The 13,782-nt window shown below is 35.5% G+C and overlaps 2 protein-coding genes across 4 annotated transcripts in view; one reads left to right on the forward strand and one right to left on the reverse strand.

Moving 5' to 3' along the window:
• Positions 1-13,782, reverse strand: part of LOC135137692 (uncharacterized protein K02A2.6-like) — a 197,924-nt gene that overhangs the window by 165,224 nt on the left and 18,918 nt on the right. The window lies entirely within an intron of this gene.
• Positions 1,092-3,548, forward strand: LOC135137494 (KIF-binding protein). Of its 3 annotated transcripts, XM_064067173.1 has the most exons (4): positions 1,092-1,410; positions 1,613-1,831; positions 1,883-2,007; positions 2,311-3,548. In XM_064067173.1, the coding sequence occupies exons 2-4, from the start codon at positions 1,624-1,626 to the stop codon at positions 3,463-3,465; spliced, it is 1,488 nt and encodes a 495-aa protein (XP_063923243.1). In that variant the 5' UTR covers positions 1,092-1,410; positions 1,613-1,623; the 3' UTR covers positions 3,466-3,548. The 3 variants fall into 3 exon arrangements, with proteins under 3 accessions (XP_063923243.1, XP_063923242.1, XP_063923241.1); XM_064067172.1 differs by having other exon boundaries at positions 1,092-1,402; positions 1,883-3,548; XM_064067171.1 differs by having other exon boundaries at positions 1,093-1,410; positions 1,883-3,548.

Raw genomic sequence — 13,782 nt, forward strand, 5'->3', positions numbered from 1 at the left:
TATTCATATGAAGTCGATTGTATACGATTTTAAACTTCCCGCGGTTTCGGTCACATCCAAAATGGAGACCGGTTAGCTTCAGGTTTTTCGTCCTATCACCGGTCTATATATATTTGAAGTCTTTTCTGTCTTTAATATACAACCTGGTTACAACAATAAACCAGACAAAACGTCAAAACGATCACCGAAAACCTTAAAATGCAAAAGAAACTGTTGTTCAAGGTCGGAGCACCTTGACACAGCTATTACTTTGTTAAAATAAATTTGTTTTTAACCTCATAACCCAACATCCCATATGATCCCGTAATTAATATGACAGTTCTTGCTGACAAAATCAGACAAAACGATCACCGAAAACCTTAAAATGAAAAAGAAACTATATTCTTCAAGGTCGGAGCACCTTTAGAGACGCTAGTGACCTCTTTATGTTGTTCCCATGTATTTCTTATGGAAACAACTGATGCTTTCATAGCCCTGGTATTGATATCTATACCAGTCTTAGATCATATAATAAATAGATACCAATACTCAAACTGAAAGCTGTGACTAGACATGAAGCTATCTGTTGTCGTTTTCTACGTCAAGAGGAGTAGTATAATGCTATCCTTGTGTGATCACCACATCTTCATCTTTGTTATATGCATTTCATCTGTATATGTCTATTTCACTTCCATCCTTGTACCGCACCAGCGCAACAAATCGCTTTTGACAGATGTTTCTTCTAACCTCTCTTTCGAGTTGTTGTACAAAAAACAATTTTAGAATTTAGAACAAAGATCCTATTTTAAGTGATGTAATCATAAAGGATCACAATTGCTGCCCAATAATTTACTATTCCTTTCATTATCTACTGTGAATTATTTATAAAATCAAGCTGTCAACATCTTCCGTACGAAGTTAGTTCAGACATACTTCCTAAAATTTAGGCGCGCAAAATTCAAATAGTGATCAGGCAAGGATAGCTTCATTGTAATCCCTTCATGTACGAGAGAGATGTGTGACAGGAGGATGTCGTCACAGGCTCTGCTAGGGAAAGAACACGGCATGGTGGTATCTATTTATTATATGATCTAAGATACCAGTGATGTCTATACTGTGTCTGTGTTGTTCTTTGTATTTAATGTTGTGTTGACGTATGCTGCGATGAACTACCGCTTCAGGGCGCTTTTAACTTGACAGTTGCAAACAGAATATCTCCACTATACATGATTTTCTATGGTTGCAAAATAACCTGAAAAAACAATGCAGTTTGTTGACGTAATAATATATTTTACTGGCTCAACATAAAGTAATTGCAGTTTTTTTAACAAAAAAAATGTAACAAAAGAATTCGAATTCGCTGCTGCTACGAGACAGTGACTACCAAATTTCGTTGTTACAATTTGCTTTTCAGCAGGGCAGAGTAAGTAGGTATGTGTAAAATTGATGCTAAAATATACGGATAAATTAATAGATGAGAATAATACAATTTTCTGTTTGTATTTTTGGTCGAATTTCATGGAAAAAAATGTTTTAATATGATTAAAAACCCATTTGATCATATTAATACACATTATGTACCTGTGTACATACTGCACTGTTGCTGTATTATTTTTGTGGACTCTTGTTTTAGTATAACAAATCATGCAGATGTCAAAAGAATTTGCCGTTGACCTCGGTGAAAAATATAATAAAGTCCTTAAACTGCTTGAGGATAGTAAATTTGACCCACCTAATGAACCATATGCATCGAAGTGTGCAGCAAAAGAAATTCTTATTGACATGAAAGCAAAGTTGGAAAATACATCAAATAATCAATTCAGTTCTTCCAGTGAACTATTAAAAATAAAAGGTAATAATGAAAAATGAGTGAGAATATTTAAATTACTGTAATTATTTGCAGCAATGCTGGGATCAGTATACTTGTACTTAGGTATGACATCAATTGAAATGGAAGAGTTATCAGAAGGAGAAAATTCCCTACAAAATTGTCATGACACAATTAGAGATTTTTTTAATAATCCACAGGTAGTAATGATTACACTCAATATGTATAATCAGTTTGGGATTTTGTGGTCACAAAGAGAGCCTGAAAAAGCAAAAAATTATCTACACAAAGCTGAACAGCTTTATCATAAATTTAAAAGTTCTGATAATGTGGCTGTTGATATTAGTACGCTATTTTGTTCAAATCTAGAGACCCAAAATGAAGAAAATGCAAAACAAAATTTTGAGAAGATACACACTTTCACACTATATTATTTAGCTCAGATATATGGAGTTTTGAAAGATGCATTAAAGAGTGCAATATATTGTCACATTACATTACAGAGACAACTGGACTCTGGAGACTATGATCCTATCGATTGGGCGTTGAATGCAGCTACTTTGTCACAATTTTTTATGGAGAAAAATGGTTTCAAACAAGCAAGACATCATCTAGCAGCAAGCTCTTACATAATGGATGAATATAAAGAAAAATTATTTTCAGTTTCTGAAAGAAATGAAGAGTTTGATGCCAAAGTGGAAGTTTTTAAGCACAGATCAGCAGATATTGCTCGTTGTTGGGCAAAATATGGGTTAGTACTATTATCTAAATCTAAAGAAAGATTATTGAATCATACAGATGATATTAGTGAAAATTGTTCACTCTCTGCAGACCTTAGCAAAATGACCCTAAATCCTGATGCTAATGTGTCATTAGAAGAACTACAAAATTTAGAATTTACCTCACCTAAACTGGGCCATTATGAAAAACAAATAACTGATAAATTCGTATTAATTATGCAAGATGCGAAGCTTGTATTTTTAAACATACAAGGATGGTTGCAGAAGGCTGAATCTTACTATACACTAGAGACTTTAGCATCTGACCACATAGAAATAGTTCAGGATCAGAGTAATATGTATTTTGGCTTATTGTTCTTTGAAGATAATGTGGACAATCAAGCAAAGTTGCATAAACGGCGGATTGATCTTTTAGAAAATGTTATCCAACAAATCAATCCCAAATATTACCTTCAGTATTGTCGACAAATATGGTTTGAATTAGGTCAAATATACTCTGATATCCTTAATATCAAGTGTGATAAATTAAGAGAGATTGAGGGTAGACCATCACCGCATATGTTGGCAAAAATTAACCACTTAACTGAGAAGAGTATTTATAGTTTTACATGTTTTGTAGAATCTTTTAAATCAGATCAAGAAGAGGAATTTGTCACGCAAATTCCTGCGGATTTTGAAAAAGCAGTTATGCAAGCCTATTTTCACATTGGTGCATTAAATAATAAGTATATAACATTAAATAAAAAAACACAACTAGCTAATATTGAAATGAGTTACAAAGCATATAAGAAAGTTGTTGATTATTGTAAATTAAATGAAAAGGTAATTGAACAGATGCCAATGGAACACAACATTTGCAAAGAGATGGTTACATTATTACCAGTTAAAATGGCAAAATTGGCACAAGAGCTGCATTAGTTTGTGTCATTATGTTATTTGTACTAATTACTAATTCATTGTTGTAAGTAAGCAAATAACGTGTAATACATAATACCAGCATTTTCGATTTTTATTTCTAGTTTAATTTCAGAAGTTCGTGTCATTTGTGATTATTATTAAGGCGAGGGTTTGAATTAGGCGCCATTGTTGCCCTAAATGCAACCAACAATCCTTCCGAAAATCTACCTGAGAGCTGTGACACAGGCTGTGATGAGTAAAGAGGGATAGAATAGACAATTCAGAGATATGGGTCATAAAACCATCGTAAGCTAACATTAATAGTATTGATAATTTATGACAAGTTCCCGACAACAGAACGTAGAATAATCATTTTTCGTAATATTTTGAAACATGTATTAAATTTTGCAAATTGTTGCTATGTGTACAAATTTTACTAAATGGGGCGATTCCTACTCTCTGGCATTAAGTGCATGCATATGTATTAAAATAAACTGAAATTTGATTGATTTTGTCTCTTCAACACGAAGAGAGCACCAATTAATTAAGCATACAAATTGACGCACTGCGGAGCGGGAAGAGTGACGGATTTAAAAAACTTATATATAAGTAAAAAAAACTATGAGAAATAAGTCCAATAAGGACTCAAGGACCTTGGCCTAGGACTCCAGAAGACCCTAAAGAATTTATTCCTCAGAGAAAAAAAACCTCTATTTTCGTTAGAACCTGAGAACATAACAAAATATTAGCAACCTCACGAGAACAACAATAAACAAAATTAAAAGTCGCGGAACTCTCGGCAAAGTAAATGGATGGCAACGTTCCAGACATTATGACAATGTGGTCTCTACAAACAAGATGGGGGCGCACAGCGGGTGCAGGGCGACAGCCGCACTTCCCGTGAAGGCCCACATAGTCCTACCTCACCACTTCACGCACGTGGTCTTACGCACCCGCATGCTGTAGGTTGATCTTCCTACCCCTCGCAAATAAGGTAGCTCAGTAAACTCCGAGTCCGCTAAGGCCGGAAGTCTAGCAAGACCCGTAAACACCCGCACGGAGACGTCGACGCCACCGCGTCCACGCCATACAACCCCCGAGTTATCTAGCGCTATCAAATTGAGTATTTGGATTGCAGACAAGCAATAAACAAATTTTAATTGGCCACACTCCATCAACACCTTTTTTTTAATAACAAAGAAATTTAAATGGGATTAAATTATGCATGTGTGATCAACAATCTTATACAACAAGAAAATGAAATGAGAAATTATTTATGTTTAATGATTTTCAACAATAAGAAGTTTGAAAGAGATTATATTATTGACATTTTAGCAATGATTTTATTAAATTAAGCTACATTTACGTCGCTGATTTTATCAAAGAATTTATCTGATGTTAACAAAGAAGTTACGGATTTTATTAAAGTGTTTGTCTGATATTGAACAAAGAAGTTACAACTGCAAATGATCTGGGCAAAGTTACGTCGTTGACCGAATTAAACAAACAAACAAACAAACAAACAAACAAACACAACACCCCCCCCCCCCAACACATCCCCAAACAAAATACACATAAATAAAAACACATACGAAATAAACAAAATAACACATAAAATATGCAAAATAAATAAGACATAGGCAATCATAAAAGTTCATAGCCCCGGTGTTTCTCTCACCACCTTAGGGCAGGACGGAGTACACAAAAAACATAGTTTCAAATTCATCGACAATGTTTTCGGTCAACAACAAATCCCCAATGATTAATACAAAAATTCACAAAAGACGCCCTTGAAATTCCCCGGTTAACACCCCCTACTCTGCACCCTACCACTTTCTTCTTTCTATTTTTTTTTTATTGAATATTTGAAAACTACATGGAATTTTCCAGAATTAGAGTTTACAATAAACTCAAGATTCACTTGTTCAGATTACGTTTGAATTTACTTTAGTCACACGTGCTGAAATTATGCAACGCAAAATAATAACTCGAAAATTGCCATCAAAACTTTCCGCATCACATTCGCTAAATAAAACTGCCCTTGCTAACGTAATTCCCTGAAAAGCCCTACTAAAACGGATTGGAATTATGTTGAAAAGGTTAGTACGAAAATTTACGACCACGGCGTCATCCGGAAGCGCCGCCATTTTGTAGCGTCAGGCCGCGTATGTGGCACACACGGAATCACGTGGAAAACATAGGAGGAATCGCCACTAAAACAGAAAACAGACAAAGCACAGAGACTTGAAAAAAACACAGAGAGCACCTACCTGACGTCTACTCGAAATAAAGACCAAGTCAAAACTGGTCGCGACTCACCTTTCTCAAACACGACCCTTCTGCGCATCTCCCTCTTAGTGGTTTTCGTTTCTTTCCATTTCTACCCCTTTTCTTACTAGAAGTTCGGCGCGCGGAAATTTGGTTCGAAACGGCTTACTACACTTTGTTTAATGAAAATTAATGGTAACGACGACGCCCAGTTTTCCCCAACACGCGCAGCTAATTCTTGCGGCTTTCTAATCGGAAAAAGTGCTAATTTTCGACCGACGCTATACGTGCTGTAAATTTGTTTTATTGTTTGTTAATTCACCGATCAGGTTAGGACTTTAATCGTTAACTGGTTCTCAGACAATTTAACAGACATTAGATTTTCTTAGACAGATATTTAGTAGGAGATTTCATGAAATTCACTTAGTCAGAGATTTCTGGATGCTAATACAGAATAATACTTTTTAATTTCTCACACAAGATTGCTAATAGTTCATTAACAGCAGTTAAATTAACGCAATGCATAATAAAATGAACTAGCGGGGGGTTAAAATAATTTCTTCCCTTTAGCAGTTATCATCGTTATGATCATTACATCACCGAGGCATTTCCTCGCAACGCTAAAATTTACATCACCGAAACGCTTTTTCCTCTCAATGATGACTGGATATGTTTGTGTTTATTTATTATGTGTTTTGTTGGGGTAACCAGTTCACGATAAACTCTCAAAGTTAATTATTTAAGTAACCAACCACTTGGATTATGTCATATTTTAACATAATGTAAACTCTTTGTTTCAACCGTTGATAAAGTGTGGCAAATATTAATCTCATGTAAATTTGTTAGCTTTGCAATTTTTCACCTCAGACAATATTTCTCTATCTCACAATTTTAACCTCAGTAATTTTCTTTGTTGTATAATTTTAATTGAACATAAATTTCCATGCTTTACAGTTTTAACCTCACGTAATATTTTTATTTGCACAAGTTTATTTCACACCAGATCTTTGTTTTCATAAATGTTTGTTAATTTTTGGTTTGTAAATATTTTGTTGATGGATGTTTCCATCGTATAAATTATCTGATATCCAATTTTAATTTAACATAAGAATTACTTGTTGTTTAAAATCTCACAAGATTGTATGGCGAATTTAAATGTTGTTTATTGCTCTTTTTGAAACTTTAACACTTGTTCAGTTGTCGTTAATATCAGAGTTATAAGAAATTGAACATTGAAAATGGAATTGAGGTACACAGAAAAACGTGGCAGAAGCGGAGTGCGCGGTTACTAGTCGAGCTGGCGGAATTTATCGCGCCATCTGTATAAAAGATGCAGGTTAGAATAGAATTCAGGGGCGATCGAGATGACGTAACGCTGTCGGCTTCTACCCCATAGCCGGGACCCAACTGCGAGTTTGCGATCGTAACGGCCTGCACGTACGGCTTGTCCGAAATAGAGAATAGCTTTGCGGCAGTGCTTGCGATAGATAGAATCACCGTTGTGGGGGAGAACAGTCCAACCGGGAGTCCCAAACTCCGCTTGTGATAGCACGCCCCTATGGGTATTTTTGTTGTCCCCTTGTTGACTGCCCTAATTTTAAATTTGCCGCCACACGTCTATAATAACTTGTGTATTTGCCTCCAGTTACTTTAATCCAGATTTTGATTTGTTTTTATCAAATTTGTGATATTCAAATATTTCCATTGATTCAGAAGTTCAGAACGTTTAATTTGATTTCATTTAAATTTCATACAAAGTTCAATAATTTTTTTTTTTGGAATTGAAAAGCGATTGCGATTCGGTCCCCTCTGGGCAGCCTGAGGGCAAGTCACGAGTCACCCTCGCACGCATCTTTTTTTTTAATTTTTTTTTGTCGGCGGAGGAATAAATCGCACTGTGAGAGCAATACTCACGTTAAGTCAAAATTTGCCCAATTCTTAAATTTATCATTAATGCATAAAAAAGTTAATGTAGTTTTAGTATATGTAAGTATAAACGGAAAATTTATAAAAAATAAGACGGCTAAAAGATAAAAAAATTTTAAAAATTTTGCATGGGAATCGCCACTTCAAATGAATTTGAATAGTTGACGTTCCTGACGGACCTGTCACCTAACTGACGTGTCATACAAAACTATTTCTTCTGTGCGATTGTGAAAAAAGTATTACTACATTTCAAATCGTTCTTTGTTTTTTCGTAAAAAAAAAACGTCGTTTATTTTAAGAAAAGTCTTAGTTAAAGTGAATTTAGTTACACATTGCGAAAGTGTCTTATTAATTTTGATCTGCCATTCTATTTACCCATTGTTCACTTTGTTGGTTTCGACAAAACTTCAAACTTTAACGTTATTCGAGGATTTAATTTGAAGTTTCAAAATTTTAAAATTCTCAAGACAAAATTTACAGATTTGATTGACTGTGAAAATAATTCTGTGTCGTTTTATGAAGTTCATTACAATGCCGAGAAGACGACAAGCTGACATAAGTCCACGAAGTCAGTCAAATGTGCTACGAACTACCTAAGGTGCAAATCGCGATGATTTATTTCAAGGGTAATTCGGATACGGAAGTTGATCAGCGTTGTGCTCATAATCAACATCATAATCAAACATTGAAGCGAGACATTGGACGGTATGAATAAAACTGAGTAGATACTCATATTCGAAGTACGAAGTACCTACTTCATTATTACTCTTATATACCTGAGCATCTACCCGATGTACTGTGTATCTACTTGCAAACATTGTATCTCCCCGGACACAAATTGAACATTTACGCGTTTTGTGAGCATTTAATCTAAAAATGAGCATCGGCCTGGCAAATGACTATTTGTCCTTATAAATGATAAATTAAATGTAATATATTTTTTTTTCCTTAAGAATATAGAGTTAACAAAGTTAGTTGAGTTACAAAAGTCTCTTTTGCTCTACGTTGGCCACCAACGAGCGATTTTCATGATTTTTGTGAAACTTTGCTGGTTTTGAATTTGAATTTTCTGTCCTCGATAGTTGATGCTCAGCAAAAACCACGGGAAGGTATGCAGCAGATCTCGCTAGGAAAGGAGAGGGCTAGGAATTGTTAATGAGGGATAGAACGGTATACAGTACAATACAACGGAAATACAATACAGGTACCTACAATCTAGCTACAATACAGAATACACTACAGATACAGATACAATTCAGATACAATACAAATGCAAAGTTAGTACCCAATACACCACCGGAAGAAATTGCACCAAAAATTGAGAATGTTGCAAAATGAAAACCCAAGCAAGCACACCGATGGAACTTGGGACAAAATCTATTGGTCGCAGCGCTCACACGCCCAAGGGAGAACGCAGCCGCATAAATCCAAGATCGTCTTACCTCATTCTCAAAGAACGATGCAACCCAGCGTCTAAGGGCCAAAAGAACCTCCCCAGGCCAACGCGTCTGACGACATGGAGAATTCAAACCCGGAACCAAAGAATGCACTGTTGCAAAATTAATACCCAAGCAAGCACACCGATGGAACTCGAAACGAAATCTGTAGGTCGCAGCGGTCACACGCCCAAGGGAGAACGCAGCCGCATAGATACAGGGCCGACTGACCTCATCCGTTTAGAATGATGACCCAGCGTCTAAGGGCCAACAGAACCCCCCCAGGCCAGAGCGTCTGACGACATGGAGAATTCAGTCTCGGAACCAAAGAATGCACTGTTGCAAAATTAAAACCCAAGCAAATGCACCGTGAAAACAAAGCATTTGCACCACTGGAGCTAAATTGGCAAGACCCAAGTTAAGTTAGTAACACATACAATATACAGTACAAAATGCTTCAATTACAAAAGTTACAATATACAAATTTCTCCACGTTTGCCAACAAAGAGCGATGACTGTGCTCGCTCGTTGCTGTTGCCCAGCAAGAACCAAACAATACGAGGAGGTCTGGAGTGCGTCTTGCCATTAAAAGAGAGGACTAGGGTTTGATAGCATGGGTGAAGAACACCGTATTTTGTAAATTTGGACGCCGTAGTTTACAAATGATGCATACGGTATTTTGTGAATTATGAACGCTGCACTTTGTATATTCCAAAGCCGTACTTTATCAGTCCTGAATGCATGTTATTAACAACATATTTAAAAAAAAATCGGGCATTTTTGGAAAAATATCCACTTTCCTTCGTGTTCACAGCACTTAGCACAAAATATTTTCGCTAATATTTATTAACAATAAATTAGAAATTCGCGAACACGTGCTACTTTTAACCCAAAACGAAGCTCCAATGTTGCTGCTACCAGACCGGAATCAAAACTAAACACAGAAGATGGAAAAATTGACCTTGTATCAGGTAGCTCACGTGACAGTGACATCATCGTACGTCACGATGAGATTGCAAAAATTATTTTTCATATTTTAGATCAGAAATTGTACATTTTCGGGGTTAATTTAACAACGTTTAAACAAACTAATTTGTTTTTACTAACCTCGTGTTCTTAGGAAAACGGATTTCGGTTTAATTATCATATATTGATAGTTATCATATTTGAACATTATGAATTGTATTAATTATGTTTAAATTTTATTTAATTATATCGCGAAAATGTATAGCTTTGACCCACCAACTTCAATCGTTTCGAAAATTTATCCAAAATGTAAACATTGTCGACCAAACGGAATCACGGAATCCGATAAATTAAAACTGAAGTCGTACTTACCCTGTTTTCGGTCCTTTTCGGAAAAATATCCATTTTCGTTCGTGTTCACAGCACTAACACAACATATTTTCCGTAATATGTATTAATAATAAACTAGAAATTCGCTAAAACGCTCCACTTTTACGCCGAAATGAAGCGACGATCTTGCCGCCATCAAACAGAAATTAAAACTGAACACAAAGGGCCGAAACACGTGACCTTTATACAAGTAGCTCAGGTGACATTGACGTCATCGTACGTCACGATGAGATTGCAAAATTTATTTTTCATATTTTGGCCGGGAAAATGCACATTTTCGGGGATAATTTAACATTGTTTAAACAAATTGATTTGTTTTTAATAATTTCGGGCTTGTAGGACAACGGGTTTCGGTTTAATTATCATACATTGATGCTTATCATATTTAAACATTATAAATGATATTAATTATGTTTAAAATTTATTTATTTATGTCGTGAAAATGTATAGCTTTGATCAACCGATTTCAATCGTTTCGAAAATTTTCCCAAAATTTAAATATTGTCGAGTGAACGAATCACAGAATCCGATAAATTAAAACTGAACTCGAACTTACCCTGTTTTCGGTCCTTTTCGAAAAAATATCCATTTTCGTTCGTGTTCACAGTACTAATACAACACATTTTCACTAATATTTAAATATATAAATTAGAAATTCGTGAAAAGAGCCCTACTTTTAAGCCAAAACGGATTCTGATGTTGCTGCCACCAAACCGAAATCAAAACTAAACGCAGAGGACCGAAAAATGTGACCTTTTATCAGGTGGCTGACGTGACAGTGGCGTCATCGTACGTCACGATGAGATTGCAAAAATTATTTTTCATATCTTCGCTCAGAAATTGTACATGTTCGGGGTTAATTTAACAATGTTTAAACAAACTAATTTGTTTTTGCTAACCTCGTGTTCTTAGGAAAATGGTTTTCGGTTTAATTATCACATATTAATAGTTATCATATTTAAACATTATGAATTATATTAATTATGTCATTTCTGCAACTCTTGAGTTATTTTCTAAAATAAATTGACTGATCCATACATTTTTTTGTCACTGTAAAAGCAAATCTAAAAAATATGAATGCAATGATAAATTTACGAAAATATACTGATGATATTTTGCACATTTTAGGTAGGATTTATTCGGCAAAATCTTGAGATGACGTCATCAAGTTTTTGGGCTTGATAAACAGATATATTTTAATTAAAAACGTACAATGTCAAACAGTAACTTCAAAACGTCTGCAATAAATCTAAAAATTTAGTTTTGCAATTCTTGATTCAATCAATAAAATAAACTGACTCAGTGATTAATTTTTTTTTAGACACCCCCTATAAGCAAAACTAAAAAATATGAATGGAATGATAAAAATGATAAATCACAAGTATAGTCTCATCCTATTTTGGATATTTTAAAAAGGATTCATTTGGCAAAATTTTGGGCTGACGTCATCAATTTTTTGGAGGAAGTATTATTTTGAATAAAAATTTATTATGCTTATCAGATGTTTAAAACATCTGCAAGATTTCAAAGCATTCGGTTTGCAGATTCAAAATTAAGTTGTGGGTGAAACGAAGTTCACGGGGTCAGCTAGTAATGTATAAAAACTTGGGAATTTTAAAGCATCATTACTCAAAACATGCTGTTTTTGAGTTACGTGAGTATTGCTCCCACAATGCGAAATAATTTTGTGACCTCCATAAGTTTTGTGTTTTATTTATTAGCGGTACTTTTCCAACCTTGAGACATCTTACAAGCAGTGACTATATAATACTATATATAGTCACTGGTACAAGTAAACATGGTGGACATCCCGCGAACCAAATCGAGCTTTTTCTGCGCACCAACTGCGTGACGTCACGTGGAATGAATGGTTTTCGAGAGACAGCCACAATTTGACAGTTGTCAAATATTAATTTGTTTGTAATATGTATTATGCGTACATACGTTGTATCATTACTAAAAAGTCTGCAGGCTTTGGCACCATCTAAAATCCATGGTTTTGAACGTAAAAGCAGTCATGAAGTAAAAATATAAAAACGACAATGGCGAAAGGTAATAAAAATGCCGGTACTATCGGAATTTATTAGGCAGGGGGATGACATTGTCACAAATAATGTTTTAACAGAAAAAAACCTTTGCTAAATTTCTAAATAATTTACTTTTATGCGTAGGTCATACATATATTCTAAAATAGCAGCTATACATAGTTAACCAGTTTTAAATGTAGATTTCAATTTCACACGCTTATCGAACAGCCACCTGACGTCATGACAACATGCGCATGTCCATACCATGTTTACTTGTACTAGAGATTGTACCATGCGTAGGGTTCCATTTTGTTAGATGATCACAGCCAAGGCCAAATGTTGAATTTTTAAATTTTTCGCGGGTTTTCAATTTGTTTTTCACATGTCAATTTAAGGCGGGATGTTTGGGTTATCACACTGAATATACTACATTATGTATGGGCAGGAAATAATATTGTTACGAAGTAACCCACCCCTACGTCGCCCCGGTGCGACGCCTATGGATTTCTAGAATGTACGGTGACTCATTAATTCATCATCGGTGAAGGCGACGCCTGGATGTGGTGCCGGATGTCTCGATAGCAGAGTCCAGAACAACCTCGAAAACGGCATTCACGATCTTTCCAGAAGAAGCCTACCGCTGTTTAAATAGGGAACAGTGTTGGAAGCAAACTAGTCTAGTCTAATCCAGGAGTCGATTAATTAGTTTGAATTAAGTTGAATTAGAATATTTTCGCTGGATAGTTAGTCGTATAAATTTGTATTACTGAAGAATAGGTACACTGTTGAGTTTTACCCATGCCGATTTTAATAAGTCGTTTTATGATGATTTACGAGCAGACTGGATAAGAATTCTGAAGACTGATGTCTGTTGATACTACAGCTCAAGTTGTAAAAATGGAGAAACAAGTACAGCACATCACGGCTATGCCGCACAGGTGGACACAAGAAATAAAGAAATGAACGAAGAAATGGGCGCAAGAGATGAGACAATGGTTGCAAAAACAGAAGAAATGAACGAACAAGTGGAAATTATGGACGCTAAAATAGACAAGTAAAAAGATGACAGAATCACAACCCTTAATATTATTTTTCTACTCATTAAGGTTGAAGTTTGTCATTTTCCCATCGCTGGCAGTGGATGAAATTTCATTTCACCCTCTAGTGGAAAAATACTCGGCCGTCTACGATTTTAACGGGTCGTCCAGCCTGAGCGTTTCGCAGCTAGCGAAACGTGTCGCGTATCGCCTGCACCGACCGCACCGTCCGCTTCGCGCGCTTCGAAAATCATGACGCCTAGGCTGGACGACCCGTTAGTGTTTGAC

This window comes from Zophobas morio, unplaced genomic scaffold (genome assembly GCF_036711695.1).
Source record: "Zophobas morio isolate AGI-343-1 ecotype UQ-CSIRO unplaced genomic scaffold, CSIRO_AGI_Zmor_V1 ptg000029l, whole genome shotgun sequence".
Taxonomy (NCBI): domain Eukaryota; kingdom Metazoa; phylum Arthropoda; class Insecta; order Coleoptera; family Tenebrionidae; genus Zophobas; species Zophobas morio.